The 20,684-nt window shown below is 41.5% G+C and overlaps 1 protein-coding gene across 1 annotated transcript; it reads left to right on the forward strand.

Moving 5' to 3' along the window:
* Nucleotides 1-30: 30 nt before the first annotated feature.
* LOC111578430 (TBC1 domain family member 10A-like) lies at nucleotides 31-12,522 on the forward strand. Its single transcript, XM_023285243.3, has 9 exons — nucleotides 31-719; nucleotides 2,148-2,247; nucleotides 4,280-4,387; nucleotides 5,198-5,304; nucleotides 5,407-5,521; nucleotides 6,282-6,347; nucleotides 7,666-7,855; nucleotides 7,963-8,117; nucleotides 9,677-12,522. The coding sequence occupies exons 1-9, from the start codon at nucleotides 538-540 to the stop codon at nucleotides 10,178-10,180; spliced, it is 1,527 nt and encodes a 508-aa protein (XP_023141011.1). The 5' UTR covers nucleotides 31-537; the 3' UTR covers nucleotides 10,181-12,522.
* Nucleotides 12,523-20,684: the final 8,162 nt, after the last annotated feature.

A 20,684-nucleotide genomic window follows, 5' to 3' on the forward strand; every position in this document is an offset into this window, starting at 1 on the left:
AACATAAAAATATTAAAACCGACCCAGGACAGGGAGTCTGGTTTGCTGGTCGAGGCAGAATCTGTCCAGCACACTGGGAATGACAGGACAGCACCAAGCCACCGTTAACTGAGCACACATAAAAGTAGTCATCTAACCAGCGACCGTACTTAGTAAGTAGCTAACTACGAAAACCGAAATGACAATGTGGCGTCAGTTTAATTAAGGTAGAGTTAACAGAGTAATAGTTTTGGATTGTGTTGGCACGAACAGTTAAAGCTAACTTTACGTTAGCAGCCTACCATTAGCCTGCTAATGTTAAATCGAAGAAAGTTAAGCTATCCAACTAGCTAACGCATAACCTGTTTGATGTGTCCCGGTAGTTGTAGCCTAACGCCGGTGTTGGTTAGTCTTTACAAATTTAACTCACTTGGAGAAATCATGGCGTCGATGCAGTTTGATTCGACAACATATGCGGAGGAGCAGATTTGACTCAGGGCTGTCAACAAGCTCGCTGACGTTAGCTAACCTGGCTAGCCTGCTAGCTCTCTTGCTACCATGGCCAAAATAGAGAACGGCCGTCAATCGGCGGACACCAGGAGTATCAGGACCATCAGCAGCAGTCACATTGACGATGAAAGCTCTTTGGGATCCGACTCGGAGATCAACGGCTTCACCAGCGACAGACAGACCGATAAATATGGATTTATTGGCGGGGCGCAGCAGTACTCGGAGGAGTCGTAAGTTTGCCTCAACTCTTCAACTGATTCATTCCTGTTGACTTCAGCTGTGTTATTTTGCGCTCTGAAACACGGTTGGTATGTTTTATAGTCCACTTGAGTCAAAGCAGGGTTACAGTGTAGCAGTGAATCTGGTCATGATTACACAGCTTAGCTTGTGGTGGTGTGTTGTTGTCTGGGTGCCTCTGAACAACACTGAGCTCCAAACCAGCTGCGTGGCACAGTGTTTTTAATGCCCACTGTTTGCCTCTCAGCGGGGCAAATAGCAAAGCATGCAGATGAAGATGAACCGATAACAAAAAGCATCGCTCTACTGCCTTCTGTCGTGTAATGCATTTTCTGTTTTAGATACTATTTGCCACACACTTTGTTTTGTGGAAAGCTGAAAGAGTTGTTCTGACTGTCACGTTTAGAATGAATGTATTCATGGCCTTCAAGACAAGATACAGTGTTGGTTTTTTTTTTCTAAGAAGGCCTTTCTTTCTTCCCTTTTTACTGGAGACCAAAACCCTAAATGACAGCACTGAAATAGTGAAGGAGTGGGTAAAAGTTGTGCCAAGCACCGGCTGGCTAGGAGTTTCCTGTTTTCTGGAGTTTTGGCAGACTTTGAGCCGCAGCTCTGGTGCCTCTTTACTAGAGGGCCTCTTTTGGCTCAGTTTTACAGTCACAACCTCAGGCTTTAACTTACGCTGTTTGCCAATGAAAGTAACTTATCTAAACCCTGTGGAGGCTGAAGTATAAGATCTCGATGTACAGATCTCCAACATATAGCCTACACTTTTAACTGAAAGAGGGTTGCCCCAAAACTTAAAAAAAAAACCTCTTTGAAGACATCGGAGCCCTACAATTACAGGCTTGTGCCGATGAGATAATTACATACCTTAGTAAAGCATCAGGCCTCATTCATATTGTAGGTTAAAACTGCCTACGTTTTCATTTTCTGTTAGCAAATATACCGTGAACTCCTTAGTTTTTCTTGCCTGAAAACATCTTGAACTGAAATTACGTAATAAAACAGACAAATCCCGGCTGCAGCTCTCTGAGGTCGAACGAGCTTTGTCATTAAATGAGCTACATCTGAGTTTGTTTCTTTTATAGGCTGCTCAAAACAAGTCCGGTAGTTACTATTTTTGAATCATTGCACAGTTTACTGACTGCAAATGAGTGCTGGCCACACACGCAGATCTTATGGCGCATGCAGAAAGATAAACTGCCTCTCTGAGGATGTGTTGATGTTTTTGTTGCATACTCGTAAAAGAAAAGAGCCTACCCCTAACCCTAAATGCCTTTTTTTTTTTTTTTGCCTATCTAATTTGAAGGATTATTTTCACCAGGTCCATGCTCTTTCTGCAGAACTGAGTAAAGATTTAGGTGTTGTTTGGTCTTACTGGGTTTAATTTTCTCATCTTTTCTCTGTTGTAACCTCAGAGCTCAGGATGTGCCTCCAGAGGTGCTCAGGCAAAGGGAGGTGAAGTGGCTGGACATGCTCAGCCACTGGGACAAGTGGATGATCAAGAGATTTAATAAGGTCAGTACCAGTTGTTAGCTCACTAATACAAAACGTCATGCGGCTTGTTTGTATGTTTTGCATGTGGGGTTTGCCTGATCTCAATTGGTTGAGTTTCTTCTCAAGGTTTTCTCAAGCTGCTATGTTCACTTTATCTTGTTGCCTCCGGGAAGCAGCTTTCCACTCCTGAAGAGGTTTAAACACATGATTAAACAATGTAAAGGGCATTGCTCAAGTATTTGATTGCACAAGGACAGGACTTTATGGACACATTGTTTTCGGCTCCACTCGTTGAGCTGGTTCTGTGTGAAACGCTCTCAGCGATTCAGCACAGAGCCGCGACTTCACCTCACTTTCATGAGTCAGCAGCAAGCCTGGACACAACCCATCCCTTTATCACCCCACGTACCATGTGACAAATTGATAGTCTCACATTCAGGGTGGGGCTGTATTGACTTCCTATGAGACAGCTGTGTATTAAAGGTGCTATGAGCGTAAACTGTAGACGTTCTCGAGGGCAAGACAGCTTTTCAAAGTGAACAGCACATCGTTAAGCAGTCAGTCGGGTTTATTTTTTAGTGCAGCATCACCATGCAACTTCACAGTTAAGGAGAGCACATGGGACAAAATGGCAAGCAATTACAACCTAAATAATCCATTAAATGGAAAGTGATGGATCCATCTAAGTTTTTAGTGTTTTCTGCCTTCATTTAAATATTTCATTCGAGCATGCTTCATTATCCTGTAATGGAAGGTCATTACAGAGAAAGGGAGCACTGTCAGCAACTGCTCTCAAACCAATTGATTTGTGCTGCTGGAATGACCAGGAGACCAGCACAGGGAGCTAAGAGGACGTGCTGGTGTGTGTGGTATAATTATCTCATACAAGCATGGTGGTGCAAGGCCTTATAGTACAAAGAAAAACCTTAAAATAAGCTTTAGGTAACCAGCGAGGAGAGGCCAGCATGAGTGGTTTTTCTTCCTCATGACAGCAACTTTAGTAGCAAACAGTTAGTCAGTGCAGGTCAACTTTAAGGTCGTGCAGTTAAGGTTAGAGTTTCTGATCCCTTACTGTGCTCCTTTGATTGATAGTAATTGTGCTGCAAGAACTGTTCTCTCCTCGGGGGAAGTGTGCCAGCTTCGTATCAGGGAAAAAAAAAACAAACAACAGTGCTCAGAAATGGAAATGCAAGTAAAACCAGCATCACTGTCTGTGACATCTTGGAAAACTGAATATGTGTCTCAGGTCAACCAATCGGTTGTGTCAACAGTGTCTTGTCACTCTTCATGTAAGATTATAGCTGGTCTGCTTGGATACATCACATGAGTCATATTTCAGTTTTGTCAAGGTGGTGTTTAGCTGCATACTTCTGTACACTGTAACTACATGCTGTACCGTTTGGGTACATGAAGGTCACTGTATTCCTCTTCTAGATTTGGTGACAAGCAAAAAAAAAAAAAGTGCTTTTCTTGAGTAAACGTCTGAGGAAGGATTTTGTTTATTTAAATGATGCAACGTTGCAATCAGTGATTTGCAAAGGCTGAAATTTAGGATATATGTTATGTAGCATGTCTGACGTGTCATGTTAATGGTTTAGCACATTTCCTAACATCCCCCCTTGTGCGACAGTCACGCTTTTGATGGTTCTCTCGTGCTCTATCACATGTTTTAAATTATACCACAGTGAATAATGAACTGAAGCCTGACTTGAAATTAGATCAGAAATCACACTGCAAAAAAATCCGTCAGTCCATTCACTTGTACTTGCTATGTTTTAAATACTTTGTGGAGTGCAAGAACTTATTACTAATTGTTATGTGCTGTTACATGTCAACACGTCCTACTAAATGTGAGCCTTTAGCCACCATTTTGAACTAGATAGCTGCGTTTCACTTGGTTTCAAGAAAAGGAACCAATACCAAGTAGCAAGTCCATGATTTTAACCACTGACTGTACATGCCAGATGCATATTGGCTTTTTTTGGCTTTTTTTTTTTAAACCACTGTTGTTCCCTTGGTTTATTTGGTGAACTTTTGTTCTGCTGTGGCTCAGGTGAGGCTGCGATGCCAGAAAGGAATTCCTCCTGCCCTCCGAGGCCGCGCATGGCTCTACCTGTCAGGGGGGAAGGTGAAGAAAGAGCAGAACCAAGGAAAGTTTCAGGTTAGACGGCTTCCTCTTTCGCTTCCTCCTCACTGATCTTTTTATGCTACATTTTGGGCTCATTTCACTTTTAAATTTTCGTTTGAAATTGTGACTGAAACTGTGGTCATGCACCAGTTACCCTTTCCTTTGAGATCCCTAATGTTTTAGAGCAAGTTTCCATTTAGTCACTTTGTAATGTAAAGTGTACTTAATTAATTCTTAATAGGTGATAGTATAAGATGGATTTTTATTTAACTCTTTGGTGTAACTTAATACAAATTCTACAAAATCTTTTAAACCTTTGAGCTTTCTTATCATTATTGACTCATAAAATATCCACTCTCTGAATTTTTTCCACTTAAGAAGACATTGCCCTCAATGCAGTCACTATAGAATAAAAAGAAAAGCACTCTTGAAGAGTACAGCACTCCACCAAGGCTGTTCATTCCCTGAACTGAAACAGCCCCACAATTTTGTATCATTTCCGACAAGTCCGCAGCGGTCGATTTGTAGTAGGATCACAGTCATGTGATCGTCAGCAGGCAGCTGACAAAGCGTTCACTTGTTGTCATAGTTACGGTGCCGCCGTGCCGCCGGCTGCATCTCGCAGTGGAAAATCCTTAACAAATCTGTGGATCCAGACTATAAGCTGCATCACTGCCAAAATCTAATGAGGTGATCTTGTGTCGTTTCTGACCTTCCCTCAAAATTTCATCGAAATCCGTTAGACAAACAGATTCACAGACAAACGTACGCTGATCGTCACACAACTGTCGCGTTCCTTGGCGGAGTAATAATATCTCACATGTCGTCAATGTGTTTTGTCAGGAGCTGGATAGCCAGCCAGGGGACCCCAAATGGGTTGATGTGATTGAGAAAGACCTTCATCGACAGTTTCCCTTTCATGAGATGTTTGTGTCACGGGGAGGACACGGGTAAGATGTCCAACTGACATTAAACACTGGAAGTGATGTCTGTGTCTCGTTTGGCATTTAATTTGTCTACATGTTGTGTGTGTTTGTTTTGACCGTCTACAGGCAGCAGGACCTGTTCCGTGTTCTTAAGGCCTACACTCTCTACAGACCAGAGGAGGGATACTGCCAGGCCCAGGCTCCCATTGCTGCTGTGCTGCTTATGCACATGCCTGCTGAGGTACGACATGCTTTCTGTGTACCGTCCACTCTCGCATCACATAAACTGTCTCCTTTGGTGTACATGTGCTGTTCTGAAGGCTCATTGTTTTGGTCTTTAAAAATGGAATCCTCTATAAAAATAGGAATCACATGTCTTATTTTCTTTAATTTGTAACCTTGGATAAGTCTATTTATAAGCCGTACAGCACAGAGAAACAATGTGCAGATGATGTAAGCTGAGGATAAATGCTAGAGCTGTGCCAGCGAATGAACAATACATGCACTGTTAAAACCGTATGATAGCGGCTAATGTGATTTTAGAAGAGTTTAAGATATCTGAACTTGTATACACTCACAACAGTATAGCTGGCAGAGCTTTATAAAACCACAGAGGAAGTCATTATCTTATTATCAATGTGCGTCAGCGTATCATCTGTCATCAGAAACTTTCTCCTAATGCTGTCAAGAATTCTACTTATTCAGTTTAGCATACCTACCAGCCATGTGAGTTTATACACGTTAACCGCAGATCTGTCACTTCGATGTGTGAGTTCTTTAACGAGGGCGGTGTATTAGTCGTAAAAATGCAAAGTACTTATTCAAGTTCTAAATGCAAACAAAACGCACTGACACAGAAAGTATAGCAGAATAAAAACAAGTACTGGCATTTTTAAATGTTCTTTTATTGTCATAGACACAGTTTGTCGTTGTTACTGATTTCCATGTGAACTGAGAAATGTCAGTGAGTTTCCTTACATCATCTGTATTTGTTTCCACAGGATGCTTTCTGGGGACTGGTCCAAATCTGTGAGAAGTATCTTCCTGGCTACTACAGTCCTGGCCTGGTGAGACCGAAACACATGACAGCATGCATGATGACATCACCAGATGTTGAAAATGCACAGGGAATATAACAGTGAAAAATATTGCAGGGATGCAGCAGCAATCCAGTTGTTCAGTCAGCGATCTATAATAATGAACTATTCAGTATGAATAGATGGCTGTTTTTCAGTTTGTAAAGTTGTCTTTGTCTGGGGTTATAAAAAGCCAAAAAAATACATATAATTAGAGCAAACTTCCCAATGAAAAATCATCAAAATAGCACAACAATCACAATATCTGCTGGAAACTGTAAGCGGCACAGTTTAATAAGCAATCCTCCAAGTGTCCACAAGAGGGCGCTCTCATTCTCAACAACGGATCTACTGCATGTGTTTAACTGCCAAAAGCAGCAGTAAAAGCAATATGCAAATAAAGTCAAAGTTGACATTACTTGATCGTCTACTTGACAGGAATGAATGTAAGCACTGTCCTTAAACTAGAGGTTGTAACAAAACACTGAACACTACTGCAAAAAGTCTGTCAATAATAAACTGTATGTATTTATGGACTGTTGTTTAATCATCACAGCATTGTCATATTTGTAGGGAGCCTGTAGTAATAAAAACAGTGACGCAGTTTCATTCGAGCACAGCTTCTCACCAACTGCCTAATTAGCTATAAACAGTCACTCAAATTTTCTCGGTTTAGTGTTGTGCACGTATTGAGTGACGTAACCGTCCTTTTCCATTTGATGAGCATGCTTAGACTGCCTGAGGGCGAACCAGAGCAAGGAAATTTGCACAAAAACTTCATCTGACTCCTCTGTTACAAGGACTATTATCCACACGAAGTCGGCTTTCAGTGTGATTACAGTAAAACTGGAATGCGTTTCTGTTGCTCTCAGAGTGTCTGGCACGGGGATACTGTGGTTAGAGCTTTCTGATGAAATCAATGGCATGTTGCCAGTCTTTTGAGCCATAATTTAACATCGGTTTACTTTTCATGGACAACAGCATGAGTAAACGGATTTGTGTAATTAATTTAGCCACTTGGTTACTATTCAGCATTATTGCTTCTGTACCATAAAATTGATTTTCAATGGGGAAAAAGATTTTAAAATGAAATATTTTCTCAAGAAAACATGGCATAGAGCTGCAAAAGAAGATGCTGGTAATCGGGATAATGCTGCACCGTGGGAAACAATTTGCAGAAATATGAAGCATTTGAACTGTTTGAATTAAATGACTGAACATCCACTTGCACATTAGGTTTCAGTCCAAACAATAAAGAGCACAATGGGTTTTATTTTCTCTGTTAATGCTTTACCTGTATCTCTTTCAGGAAGCTATACAGTTAGATGGAGAGATTCTGTTCGCTCTGCTGCGACGTGTCTCCCCGCTGGCCTTCCGGCATCTGGAGAAACACAAGATTGACCCCATCCTCTACATGACTGAGTGGTTTATGTGTGCCTTCTCCAGAACCCTGCCCTGGGCGTCAGTGCTGCGTGTCTGGGACATGTTCCTCTGTGACGGTAATATAGTCGTATCATCTGCATGGGTGCTGGGTGTTGTGGAAAATCTGTCCATCACAACGTCTTTGCACCCAAGATCACCCACCTGGTTTTTCTCCCTGCTTCAGGAGTGAAGATAATCTTTCGTGTGGGATTGGTGCTTCTCAAGTGCATGCTGGGGACTCGGGAGAAGCTGAAGGCCTGCCAGGGTCAGTATGAGACCATGGAGCTGCTCAGGGCCGTAGAACCTCGATACATGCAGGAAGGCTTCCTTGTCCGAGAGGTAAGAGCAGACAAGCAGCCGCATAGTGGACTGAGACGAGATGCGTCCTTGTTAACTATTAAGGGGTTCCAAATCATATGTTCACAAGTATTCACTCTGCTCAAATGTTCATAAGCAAAATATCCAGTGTCACATTGGTGTTTGTAACCTGTCATCTCTCACCAGTATAAGCACACTCTTAGATACAACTGAACCCTTTATCACACCAGCAATGACTCATATGGATAACGATGCTTAATACTTCCGTTTTCCTTTACATTAAATGTTTCTAGGGATAACCACAGCCCAAATTACATGCCTGCCATCATGTCACACTTGAACAGCTATTGACTTCTACATCTACTTAAATAAGATTACAGGGGTTCCTCGGTTTACGACGTCACTGACCTACGGCGTTTCGTCGTTATGTCAAAACTAGTTATGGTGAAGTAGTTGGCAAGCAGAGCAGAAGAATACGTCGTCACCCGTCGCTATAAGACGACTTTGTTCACGTTCACCGATTGTATGTAGTCGTAGCAAATTTGACTTTACTGTGGCTCTTGATACACATTACAGAGTGAAAACTGCAACGAAAACAGAATAAAACAACATAAATGTATGTAAATAAATCCTTTTAACATAACCAGTAAGTCCAAAAATGAAGTTAACTACTTATGACATTGCCTCTGTGGCGTTTACAAAGTAGAGAGCCATGCATCCAGAAAAGCACGTATGTGTGTAAAGCTAAACCTCAAAATACCGGACAGGAAGTGACAACTGTCAGCAGACAACTTCAAAATAAAGACCTTTTCAAAATAAAAGTACATCTATAATTCTTCCTTAAAGACAACGCACCATGGAAGTGAAATTAGATATAATAAAACACTCAGAACAGGGTGAAACACCAATGGCATTATTAGATCAAGTTGTAAACACGAATGAAAGTCATTGTTATTCATGACTTTTATGAAGAGCTGATCAATATCATGATGCACGTAACGACATCGTCTACATTTTCTCTGGAGTTCCGACTTACGGCAAAAATCAACTTACATCAATCTGTAGGAACAGAACCCTGACATAAGTAGAGAACCCCCTGTATATGGCTAAAAAAAACAAGGTTTTCTAACTACTCAAACAGTTAACGACAAGAAGTTATATTACATTGGTATAATCCTGTGATGACATAGAGAGTGTTGTGTCTTGTTGTGGATATGGGGTTGGAGAGAACAATAAGTATTCACAGATGTAGCCCAAGAAAATACCAAAGAGTCTGAGAGAGTGACTTGAAGACAAATTGACCAGAGTGCTGGCTGCCCAGTGTCTGCTTCTTGTATCAAGCTTTGTGTGAGTCTCTGTCTACTCCAACAATACCCTCTCTTATATGTAGGGCTGTCTGGACTGTGGGTGACGGTGCATCCACGGCAGCCCAAAGCCCTTTGGCATTTACAGACAAAGTTCACATTTTTACCACGTTGGTCAAACATGGAAGGAACATATTTTCCAGTAAGGGCTGTTCCTTTGAAAAGGATTAGTTTGAGTCCAGCTGTGACCCTGTGACGTGTCTTTTCCTGTCTCAGATCCTTGAGGTGCCGGTGACGGCACGAGACGTGGAAAGAGTGCATCACAGCCAGCTCAAGCGCTGGAAGAAGAACCGTGGAGAGCTGAATTTCAAGCCGCCTCCGAGGATGCACGGCGCTCAACTCATCATGCTGGCCGAGCCGCCCAGACGCCAGGACCTGCAGCAGAACCCCACTATTGTGCTCGAGGCGTCTCAGCCTGCCTCGCAGCTGAAGAAGGGCAAGGAGGAGAAGAAGAGCATGAAGAAGAAGAGCATGAAGAAATCGCAGCCCGTCGAGGAGATCCCTAACCCTTACCCTCTTCCTAATGACCCTCCACCCTCAGATCCACCTGCCCCACCTCCAGACAGCACCAGCTCAACACAGGAGCCTGAACCACAAACTGAAACAGACTCACCTCACCAGCAGAAAGAGCCTCCTACAGACCTTCCGCCTGCCAAAGAATCTGCTCTTAAGCGATCCACACAAAGCCTTAGCAGCACAGAGCAGGACACATACCTGTAGCTCTATAGCAGTCAGTGTGTGTTTGTGTGTGTGTGTGTGAGTGTGTGGACAAAGCACCAGCACCTCCAGTCAGCAACCAGCCAGCCTTGCCAAAGTCTCCGACTGGCCAGCATCACTATTGTTGTTGTATTGGACTGTTTTGTATTCATTTAGACACCATTTTGCCTACGATATTATTAGCATACACTAGAGCATCATTGCTGAGTGTAAAACCGTTTCGTTGCTTTTGCCATTTGTCAACACAAAGCTGGTGTTGCCTCCTCTAAATGCTCTTATTCAGACCATAAGTCTTAGTATTCTGTTCACAAGGGAGACAAGTTACTGAGTTTTTGGGAGCAAAGTGTTTTCTTCAGAAGGTTTAAATGGGACTTAAAGAATAATGAGGTGCCATGGCTTATGCAGTTTTATATATGTTTTCACCCATATTCAACACTATTGAGTTTATCAGTTATACTGCGCAGGAAAGGATGTAAACTCCTGATCTAAACTTGATGCGGCTCTACTTCTTGAGCCATTATAGTTCATTATAGGTTTTCGTGCACTAGAGGGCAACCTCGCACAAATTCCAGCTGTAACTCCGATGGCATTCCTGTTAATACGTCTGACCACAGCAAGGAGGGGATTCACTAAGTTTGGGAGGCATTATTCTAAGATTGAGCTTACGTTTTTCTATTCAGGAAATAGTTGCATCATATTTTATAATCTTAATTTTGAATCATCTTCTTGAATTGATGGAATTAAGCCGCCCTGCATTGTGTTCAAATCTTTTTCTACAAGCACTATTTATTTAAAGATCAGTTTGAACCTGGATTTGTTGTTTGTGCACAAGTGGTCACTCATATTGATCTGGTTCAACTCTGTATAAACTCCGCTTCTCATTGTGCCAGGCACTTCCAGCCACTTTAGAGCAGCAGTAGTTCTGTTACTTGGGCGGCAGAGAGGAGCACACTGGACATTCCTCACTGTATGACACATTCCTGCCTTCTTAAAAGCTAATTACTTTAAAAATTCTGCCTTGCCAAATGCAAATCTGCATAATATTCATATTTGTGCATGCACTTCCTGTCAACTCTTGGACAGTGAGTGATTGCTAATCATCTAATGGTGCTGATCTTCCTTTTGGCAGTGCTTGAAGTCCAGTTGGAGCCAATAAGACGCTGGGTCTGTTTTCTTTTATATATATGTTGATATTTTGCTAGAGCATCCAAAGCAATTTAAGACTGTTCTGAGATAATCTACGACCGCTACCTGTGACAAGACTTATTCTATGTATACGGTCAAGACAGATCATGGGATTTCAAGATTTCCTGGGATATTTGTAGCATTTTTTCTTACCAGAGCCCGCCTCATTTCTTTGGGAAACATGGAGAGTTGCAGGGGGTTGAGGCATTTTCTATAAAATACGACAATCTATTTTCAAACTTTCACCACAATGGTAAAGGGAGTTTTGACAACATATATGCACACGTATGAAACGTGTTTGTGTGTATAATTTACAGAAACAAATCTGTGCTAAAAATGCATGTGTAGGTCCATCATATACAGCACTGGGGTTTAAAGGATAACATTTCACAAGCACTCACTCGCCCGTATGCAATTGTTTTTTAGTTGCTTGCATTACGCACCTCACGTTTCACTTATGTTCTATTTTAATTTAATGCTTTTTGTGTAGATATGACATGTAAAAATAACAATCTGTTTTGTAATGAAATTTATTTTTCAGTGTATAACGGTATATTTAATGGAGCAGTTACAGAAACTGCAGAGGAGACATTTCTAAATCACTTGCAGTTTAGAGCAGCATATTTTAGATCAACATTTGTAACACTAGAAAAAAAGTTTGCTAATTTGGAATTTGGAGATAACTTTTGCCACTAAAAATGTTTGTTCTTGCTCTAAAGACGGATTGGTATTATTTTACCTTGTTCACAAGAGTTACAAAAGAGATGTTTGACAACCATGGGGCATGAGTTTTAATGTTACAAAAAACAAATTGTTTAAAGCTAACTTAAAACATTTCTGTTGTGTGTTTGCCGTCAGCTTGTAGTAATCATGTTGGTATTTTGACCTGTTTGGATGCAATGTCTTGTTTTCCCCAGCAGATGGAGCACCAGAGTGATCACTTAGAATTGACAGTGTTTTCTATTGTGGTGGAAAAACAAATGTCCTTGTGGGCCCCTAGATGTCTTCATTACTGTATAATTGTAAGAATATTGCACCAGATGTACCATGACCCAACAGTTACATTAACTGCCTTTTTTTGTTACATTCTAAAACATGCCATACCTGAGAGTGATGTGACAACTCTATACTTACGAATAAAATTCTACAAATACATATAACTTGTCAACGTTTTGTTTTTTTTGTTTATTTTAGGTTCGATATTTATCAGTAAATCTACCCACCAACATAGCTCAAGGCTGCTGACTTACTGTTTCTGAGTGGCTGATACCATGATATCCATCAATGACACTTATTTTCTATAAATTGAATGTGTTCTGTTAGTTTCTTGAAATAAGTTCTTTTAACAATACAAATATAAATATAAACATATTTATTTGCAGGAATTTGAAGAGTTTGAGGACAAGATTAGGGTTGCCACCCGTCCCTTAAAATACGGAATCGTCCTTTATTTGACAATTAATTGTTGCGTCCCGTATTGAATCAATACGGGACGCAAATTGTTCCGTATTTTCATAAACGTCCCATACACGTCTGTCAGACACTCATCAAAACTGCATAAGGAACAAAATAAAACACAGGAAATACTAAGGGCAGCCAATTTAAACTTCGTAGGACCCACGTAGCGAGGACCCGATGCGAGGTCCAGCAGATCACGCTGCACCCGAAACTCCACCACGTCCACAGAAGCAAAAACGTTTGCAAATGTACAGACGTGAGTGGGAAGAGTGGAACCCCTGGCAATGAGAACAAGGCAAACTGTGTTTTCTGTTGCTCATGGATTAGCTGAAGCAAAGCAGCATCAGGAGACCAACATGTAAAAAGCATGAGAACAGAGAGAACCCAACCAGCAGCTCACAGTTTATCATCATCTAATCATCTCTTGAAGTCCATATGGTGAGAGACATCAGTATCTGGTTGTTAATTTACCAGAGAATGCTTATGATCATGCTGATGTGGTCATAGACTCTACAGTATTATAATGACTCAATAAATGCTTAAGTTGTTTAGTATTTTTTAATGCCTTTTAGTTTTTAATTAACGTTTATATAATGGCCAATATGTAATCAATAAATGGCCTTTGCCTATCTAAAGAAAAGCTCAGAACTCTGATATGCTAACAGCACTAAATAAATCAACAAATACATGCATACACACATAAATAAGGTAATACATTAACTGTTTTAAGATTTACATTTAGATGAAAAAAATGTCTGTAGAGAATTTCTTTGTCCAGTATTCTGCATTCAGTTGTTTATGTTTTTGCACACTGGTTGCTCATTACATTTTATTTCATTAGTATGGTTTCACAGTTTAAAATGATGCCACTTCCGTTCAGGCAGAACCTGGGATCATAAAACAATACAAAATTCTTAGTTTCGTGTTAATAAAGCACTTAAAGCTTTAAGTATGGCTAAATGCTTTTTTCAAAATTGAATATATCACTCCTTAGGTGGTAGTGGCCCCGGGTTCAGTAAAGTTGGAAAGATATTCACAGATTCAGACTTCTGACATCAATAACTCGTTAGATATAGGTTATCAAAACATAAACTGCCTCTTTTCCATCATTGTAAGGCAGACAATGTGCTACAAGGCCAGTTTTATCAACAGTAGCTGTCTTTCAAGCTGCACAAATAACATTGATGTCTATATGCAGCCGGCTGTGTGACGAATACACAGGAACTGTCTGCAGAACCGCTGCAACAGCAAAGAGAGACACAAAAATTCAATAACCTAAATCTTGTACTCTGTAGTGTCACCAAAATCACTGCAGCCTTCAACTGGCTCCTGTTGACACCAATGTTGTTCCTGCAACTTGAAAGACAGCTACTGTTGATAAAACTGGGCTTGGAGCACATTGTCTACCTTACAATGATGGGAAAGAGGCATCATTTATGTTTTCACAACATATATCTAATGAGTTATTGATGCTGGAAGTCTGAATCTGTGAATATCTTTCCAACTTTACTGAACTGTGGCCCCGAGGACCGTGGTGGGCGTCCTTTATTTTCATTTCTGAAAGGTGGCAACCCTAGACAAGATTGATACCAGTTACACTAAATATGTAACTGAAGTGAGTTACCTTAGAATGCTAATTTAGTTGATACATCTAATTTATTGTCTACACAAAAACAGGGTTTTGTGAAGAACTCTTTATTGATTTTAATATTTGAGCTTTGGGCATGTTGGTAGATGTATTTTCTTACCTAATTTAGGTTGAGTCGAACAAGCTGGCTATTTTCCAGTTCTTATCGCATGCTAAGCTAATCAGCAACTGGATCGAGCTACATATATAAAACCATGGGAGTAGCATATCCATTCATCATACAACTTGGCAAACAAGTAAATATGCATCTTTTAATCAATTTTGTTTGTTCTGTTAGTTTCAAAAAAAATAATTATTGTACAACACAAATACAAGGCTGTTTGTTGGCTTTGTAAGAGTTTGATGAAAAGATGAATACCGCTCTCACATAATACCTGGAGCCAGTAGCCAGTTAGCCTAGCTCAGAATGCTAATCCTGTTAACATGCTATATCTTGTTTATACAAAAACTGTGGGTGTGTTCAGGACTATTGTTTCAGCTAGTTAGGGAGCTTCAGGTTTGCTCGTAGATGTTTTTTGCTACCTTTAGTTGAGTCATGTTAGCTTGTCATTGTTTTCAGTACTTGTTATAGGATAAGCTAGCTAACCACCTACTTATTTTAGCATACAGGTATCAATCTTCTTATATGACTTAGCAAAAAAAAATAAGGGAATTAGCATTTTCAGAGGGACTAGATGCCCAAATATTAATTTTAAAGCATGTGAGAAAGTGTGCCAAAGTAGTTGTTCCCACTGCAGGTTTAGAGGGATTTAAAAGTGGACTTTTAGACACTTAAGATTAGTACATTTTATCACTAATAGCATAACTGCAGAATTTAGACACTACAATGATAAATTTTCATTCCTATAACAAAGTCACTCTGCACTATGTCAACTCTATCATGTCAGATAGGAGTTTGTGGTACAAAATCTTATCAAACTGGGAGTCCTTGGTCTGGTGTCTATCTGTCTGAGCACGAAGCCACTGTAGGAGTGCATCCACAGCATATTTGACCTCTCTCCTTTCAGGCTATATCTTCAGCTTGAACGACTTCCCCCTAAAGAGGTCATTCCTGTACCCTCTCCTTGTTAAGACTAATGACAGGTTGCTATTCTTTTCTTAATTCACTGTTTGAACTGCCAAATGCCTCTTTTCTCCACCTTGAGGTGTGGGATATTTGAAGTTTTTGCCTCAGGCTTTAAAGAGTTCAGTGCAAATTGCTGCCTTGATGACCCCAGTAAGCGTGCTAACTCATTTCTAATCGTCCAGCAAGGTGTGAGCTGCAGCTGTTGACCTCTGGTCATCAGGGGTTCAGTATAGAGATAAACAGAATGCAGCAAACTTGGTGTAATTTGGAAATTGTTGCTGTCTTAATAACTGTTTGATGCATTCTAATTTTGTCAGGGTCACTGCAGGTGACTGCAGACATGGCTAATATCTTACGTCTAGGAGAGTACCTTTCAACAGATAATAGCCATACTCATTCATTGTGTCAGTCCACTGAGGCCATTATGGGCCATTATGGGATCTGCTGATGTTTGCCCGCATGAGGCACAGCAACAGTTAATGGTCTAGGTCCCTGAGGAATGCATGCACCGTCACGCTTTCCCTCTTTGCATCGGACACCTGGCCCTCTTTCAGTGCCACCGTGCCATTTACATCTCAAAGGGGGACGACCAAGAAGGCTCCCTCTGTGCTCCCTTCCTTACTCCAGAAATGATCTGATTTATCTCTTCATCAACGGAAATATATGCCTTTGGAGGGCCATCCCGCCTCTCTCATCCCCAGCTAATAGAGATGGGAGCAGGAGCAATAAAAAGAGAGACTTGTGATCCTCCGTGTGATCCCAGACCCAACGGACCCCTGTCACAGTGCTTGATTCATGTGATGCGGGTGACTTTCTCTCTGCTCCCAGGCTCAATGTGTTAAGGCACTGGGAGGTGGTGGTGCTGGTGGGGCATCACGCAAAGCAAAGGCGCCTGTGTTCCTGAGGTATCCGATTCCCACGTTTGATGGAGCATGACAGGTTTGCTCAGGTCAAATTAAAAGGCCGCAGTAACAAATATGAGGGCAGACACTGAGACGGTCTGTACAGGTGAACTTTTCATGGCAGTGGGAATAAAAAGTTATTTATTGCACCACGGGAAAACATTAGTCTTTGTGCAAGAGGCATTAAGAGGATGGATCCCTGTGCAAGGACCAGGGTGGATAATTGAATCATCCCTGTGTTGTTCTTTCTGTGTAGACATCTTGTGTTCATCTGCCAAGGGAAAATCCCTCACTTTTATCTTCCTCTCTTAGCATGAATGACTGTGTTCCTTTCCAAATCCAGACCTCTCTGACAAATTACCTATACCTGCCTTTAATTTCTGCAGTCCAGAGCAAACGTTACGAATACTGCAGTCTGGTCCCTGGCCCTGCAGGTTTCTTATTGATGGAAGCATAACAGTTAGTTTTCCAGACATAGTCTTCTAAATATTTTCCATCCTTTGGCTCCTGAGAGCTATTCTGGACCATCCTCAACTGAGCCTGATGTTAAATAATGTTATAAATGCCTGTTCATGTTTTAAGTTTGGAACTGTGCCTGCAGGCTCAAGCATCATGTGAAACACAAGAGTCTGCCTGCATCGGAAATGTAGTTTTGGCACCTCTGCTGTTTCCATTGTGTAATTCTGCTTCCATTTAGGGTCTGCAAATGGCTACAGATATGTATAATACTTAGATGGTAAATTTAACATAGAAAAACACCCCAAAACTCTCATGGGTGCATTTAGCAAAGTACTTTAAATGTCATCACGGTTCTCATTCCAGCTACTCCCAGAGGATGCACTGCGCTGCATTAGGGACTGTTTGAAAATGACTGAGGTGGGGAGAGGCGGAGGGGGGCTTAACTTCCCTTAAAAACAAGGCCCTCATGGTTTAGACAGCCCACTTCAATTTGAGAGTAATTCTCAACTTTGATTTAAAGTTATGTACATTAAAGGAGCAATAAATTAGATACAAGTGTGAGAAATTATAGACCCTTCCCTGCCTATAAAGTGTAGACCAGCATCCCTTATGTAAAAAGAAAAACAAACCATAACAATTTAATAACACCACCTCACTGGTAAGGATTTTTAAAGCAGTTAGTCATTTAACTTAGCCTTCAAATCACATCGAGCAACGAGCCTGTCTCTGTCAAATGAGATTCGAACATGCGGGTGAATGGCAAAAAGGTAAGTGAGGCATAGTAATCGTATCTGCTACGCCCACAGGACATTTTAGCTCCAAACGATGGGTGTGTGTGGGTTAAGCGGGGGTAAGTGCAGCACACCTGTGTGACTGTCAGACTCCTCGAGGAGTTTTAGGCGTTTCATTTAATCTCCATCAGTTGTCCCCGCCACCCCACCCCTGCACCCATCTTCCTGACCTCTTAACCCTCTACATCCCCTGAATCAGTGGTGCCAGAGGCATGCGCAATTATGACTGTGAAGATCTGTCAAGTAAATGAAGCATAACCAGCAGCCACATTTTTCCCGACACTCCTGAAGTCTGTTGACTTGACTCTCTTCATTCCCTGCTGGTGGTAATTATACCTGTCACAATGGGTTTTTTTTCACACCCTTGTGTCCAGATTGAGTTATTTTTCTGTTTTGTCTGACACAAATTCCCTCCGTAATGAGGACGATGAAACAACCTGAAGCTAATGAACCCTATATTCACAACTGGCTCTTCCTTATCCCCTCTTACCTCTCTCTGCTCAACCCTGTCCCCTGCTTTTTGGGTGGCACCGATAATCAGTATTTAACAGAGCTAGGTAGAGAGTTTGCTGTTAAATGGCTCTCTGGGTGTTTGTTTACTTGTGTGTGTGCCTGCAGAGGCTGCTGGCCGGTGGGTGATGAGTTACAGACACAGATGGTGGGCATCAGCAGGCCGGCTGGGGGCAGATTAGCAGCCTACCGGTGTCTGAGCAGCCCCGTCCCAGCCCACTCCCACTCCCACTCCCACTCCCACCGAGCCCCAGAGGAGGGCTGTCTGTAACTCTACTCGCTTTGGAAAGCCTCATGTGTTGATGGAGGCCGACCATGAGCTTATCTCGTCTCATTCCACTACCAGTGGGCCCAACGGGCTTGGGGCTCCCAGAGAGGAGGGTGGGGGTGTCTGCGTGAACAGCTTTGTTTTGAAAAAGTAGTGCTGTTGCCTTTAAGTGGCACACATTTTGTAATTAGAAGGTGTCTAACCTTTCTTTTCTTCATTAACTACAAAGCCTTTGTATGATTCATAGACACAGTTTCAAGCTATAACCCTTCATGTGCTCATGCGTGGGTTGGCAGCTGCCACATGTGCCACCTTCATGAGGATGTGTTGGTAAACCCCCTCCTCCAGAGAATTAAGAATGCCTACTGTGCAGATTTTGCCATGATGCTGTATTCACATGCACTGGACAGGATGCACAGTTCAAACAGAGCAGGTCAGAGGTCAGCCAGATGCAGAGTAGAGGGCGCAGGAATGGGGGGGTCTGAGCAGGCTGTAGGTTCGCATTCAGGGGACTGTTTATTTTATAAACAGTGGGAGCAGATTAGTATTGGAGCCAGGCTCCCTCAGCCATATGGGGAGGATGTCCTCTGTGTTAGTGAGGCTCTTAACAAACCATTGTGTTCAAAGTTGGAGACACACAGTCACTGGCATCATTTCTGGTCACCACTAATGATGAGATGATGTTGTTGCCAGTACACATGTGTGAATCCAGGGATGTGTGGTCTGCTTCACTTCCATTCTGGGCATAATAGAGTATTGAATGATTGTGTTAGTAGCACTGAATGAGTTTTGAGTCATTAGTGGTGTTGGCACACGCAGCCACTCGTCATCGCTTAGCTGGGAGGTAAAAACAGGAAATGGATGGATCCCCCCAACCTCAGCGCCAGTCTAATGAATCCTGCTTGAAGATGTTTGTGTGGCTCATCTCCTGAAGACTTGCAGCCCCTTCCTGCCATTGTTTAGGGTTTTTGTGAGATGTGGCAGCAGTAAAGTCTCTTTGATGACCCAAATTGTCAACTCTCAGTTGGACTGGTGGTTCTTCATCGACATGAAAGCATTAAAGCAAACACGTGCTTGTTTGATGATTAAAACGTTTTCATCCAAAGCACCTTACTGTTACATCAATGCACATGTTTTAGGATGGTTGAATTTAGGAGGAAATCCCAAAATCTGATCTCAGAATATGCATCCATCCAACCACTTATAGCATCACAACTTTTTATTTCTTTTTTTTTTTTTTTAAATCTAAACAGGAAGTCCCATTGAGACCAGTCTCTTTTACAGGAGAAATTTGAACACAACCAACATACACAGCTTGAACATGGACAGACACTGAAAATTCACACACACAATCTTTGTTTCATACTGAGAAAAGCAATTACAAGGAGATTTATAGATTTCACTGTTCTCTTCTGAAAGTATCTCTTCTAAGTTCAGTTTTTGATGCAGTTAATGTTCAAACGTCCTGTGGCCTGTCAAGTACTGTGTTTATAGGAGACCAGAGAGTAGAGGCAATGACACAGTTTTTATAATTCCCTCAGGTGAAGACTGCTGCAGTTTTACATGTAAGACACAACGCAACGGTGAACGAGGAGTTCAAGAGGGTTTTAGGTGGAGAGAGAGGCATGCATGTGCACAATTTAAAATGCAAATATAGTGTAAGCAACACATTCAAATGTAGAATTTCAGCACACCATTTGGATGATTTATCATCCTACTAGTTCAAAGTGTCTCCTTCTTGACTGGCAGCTGGATCCTCCTCCAGACAGGGATGCTGTGAGCCAGATAACATTAAACTGTGCCAGGACACTGCAGAGCTGCAGACAAGTCTGCTGCAGAGAAACAGATATTAAAGACACATTTACGTAATCCTCTGTAGTAGCAGTGTCATTATACTCCTTGCTTAAGCAGTTCAATCAGAAGCTTTTACTGTATGACGTACCACCACGTATGTCTTATCAGACATAATTCAAGTATTACGAATTATTAGAAATGACACATAAGCATATAAATACCAAAGATGTGTTAACAATGTCTCTGTTGTACAGTTTAATTGTAGTAGACTGGTGACAAATCTATTTAACTGTAAAATATCCTATCCTATTTCTTTGTCACTAATATTAAGGAAAAAAGGGGACATTATCAAAAATATTTCTGTGTATGGGTTGTATAAATTTAATATCAACCAATATATCATCAGTGGTTCATAAATCCTCAGAT

This window comes from Amphiprion ocellaris, chromosome 6, assembly GCF_022539595.1.
Source record: "Amphiprion ocellaris isolate individual 3 ecotype Okinawa chromosome 6, ASM2253959v1, whole genome shotgun sequence".
Lineage (NCBI taxonomy): Eukaryota > Metazoa > Chordata > Actinopteri > Pomacentridae > Amphiprion > Amphiprion ocellaris.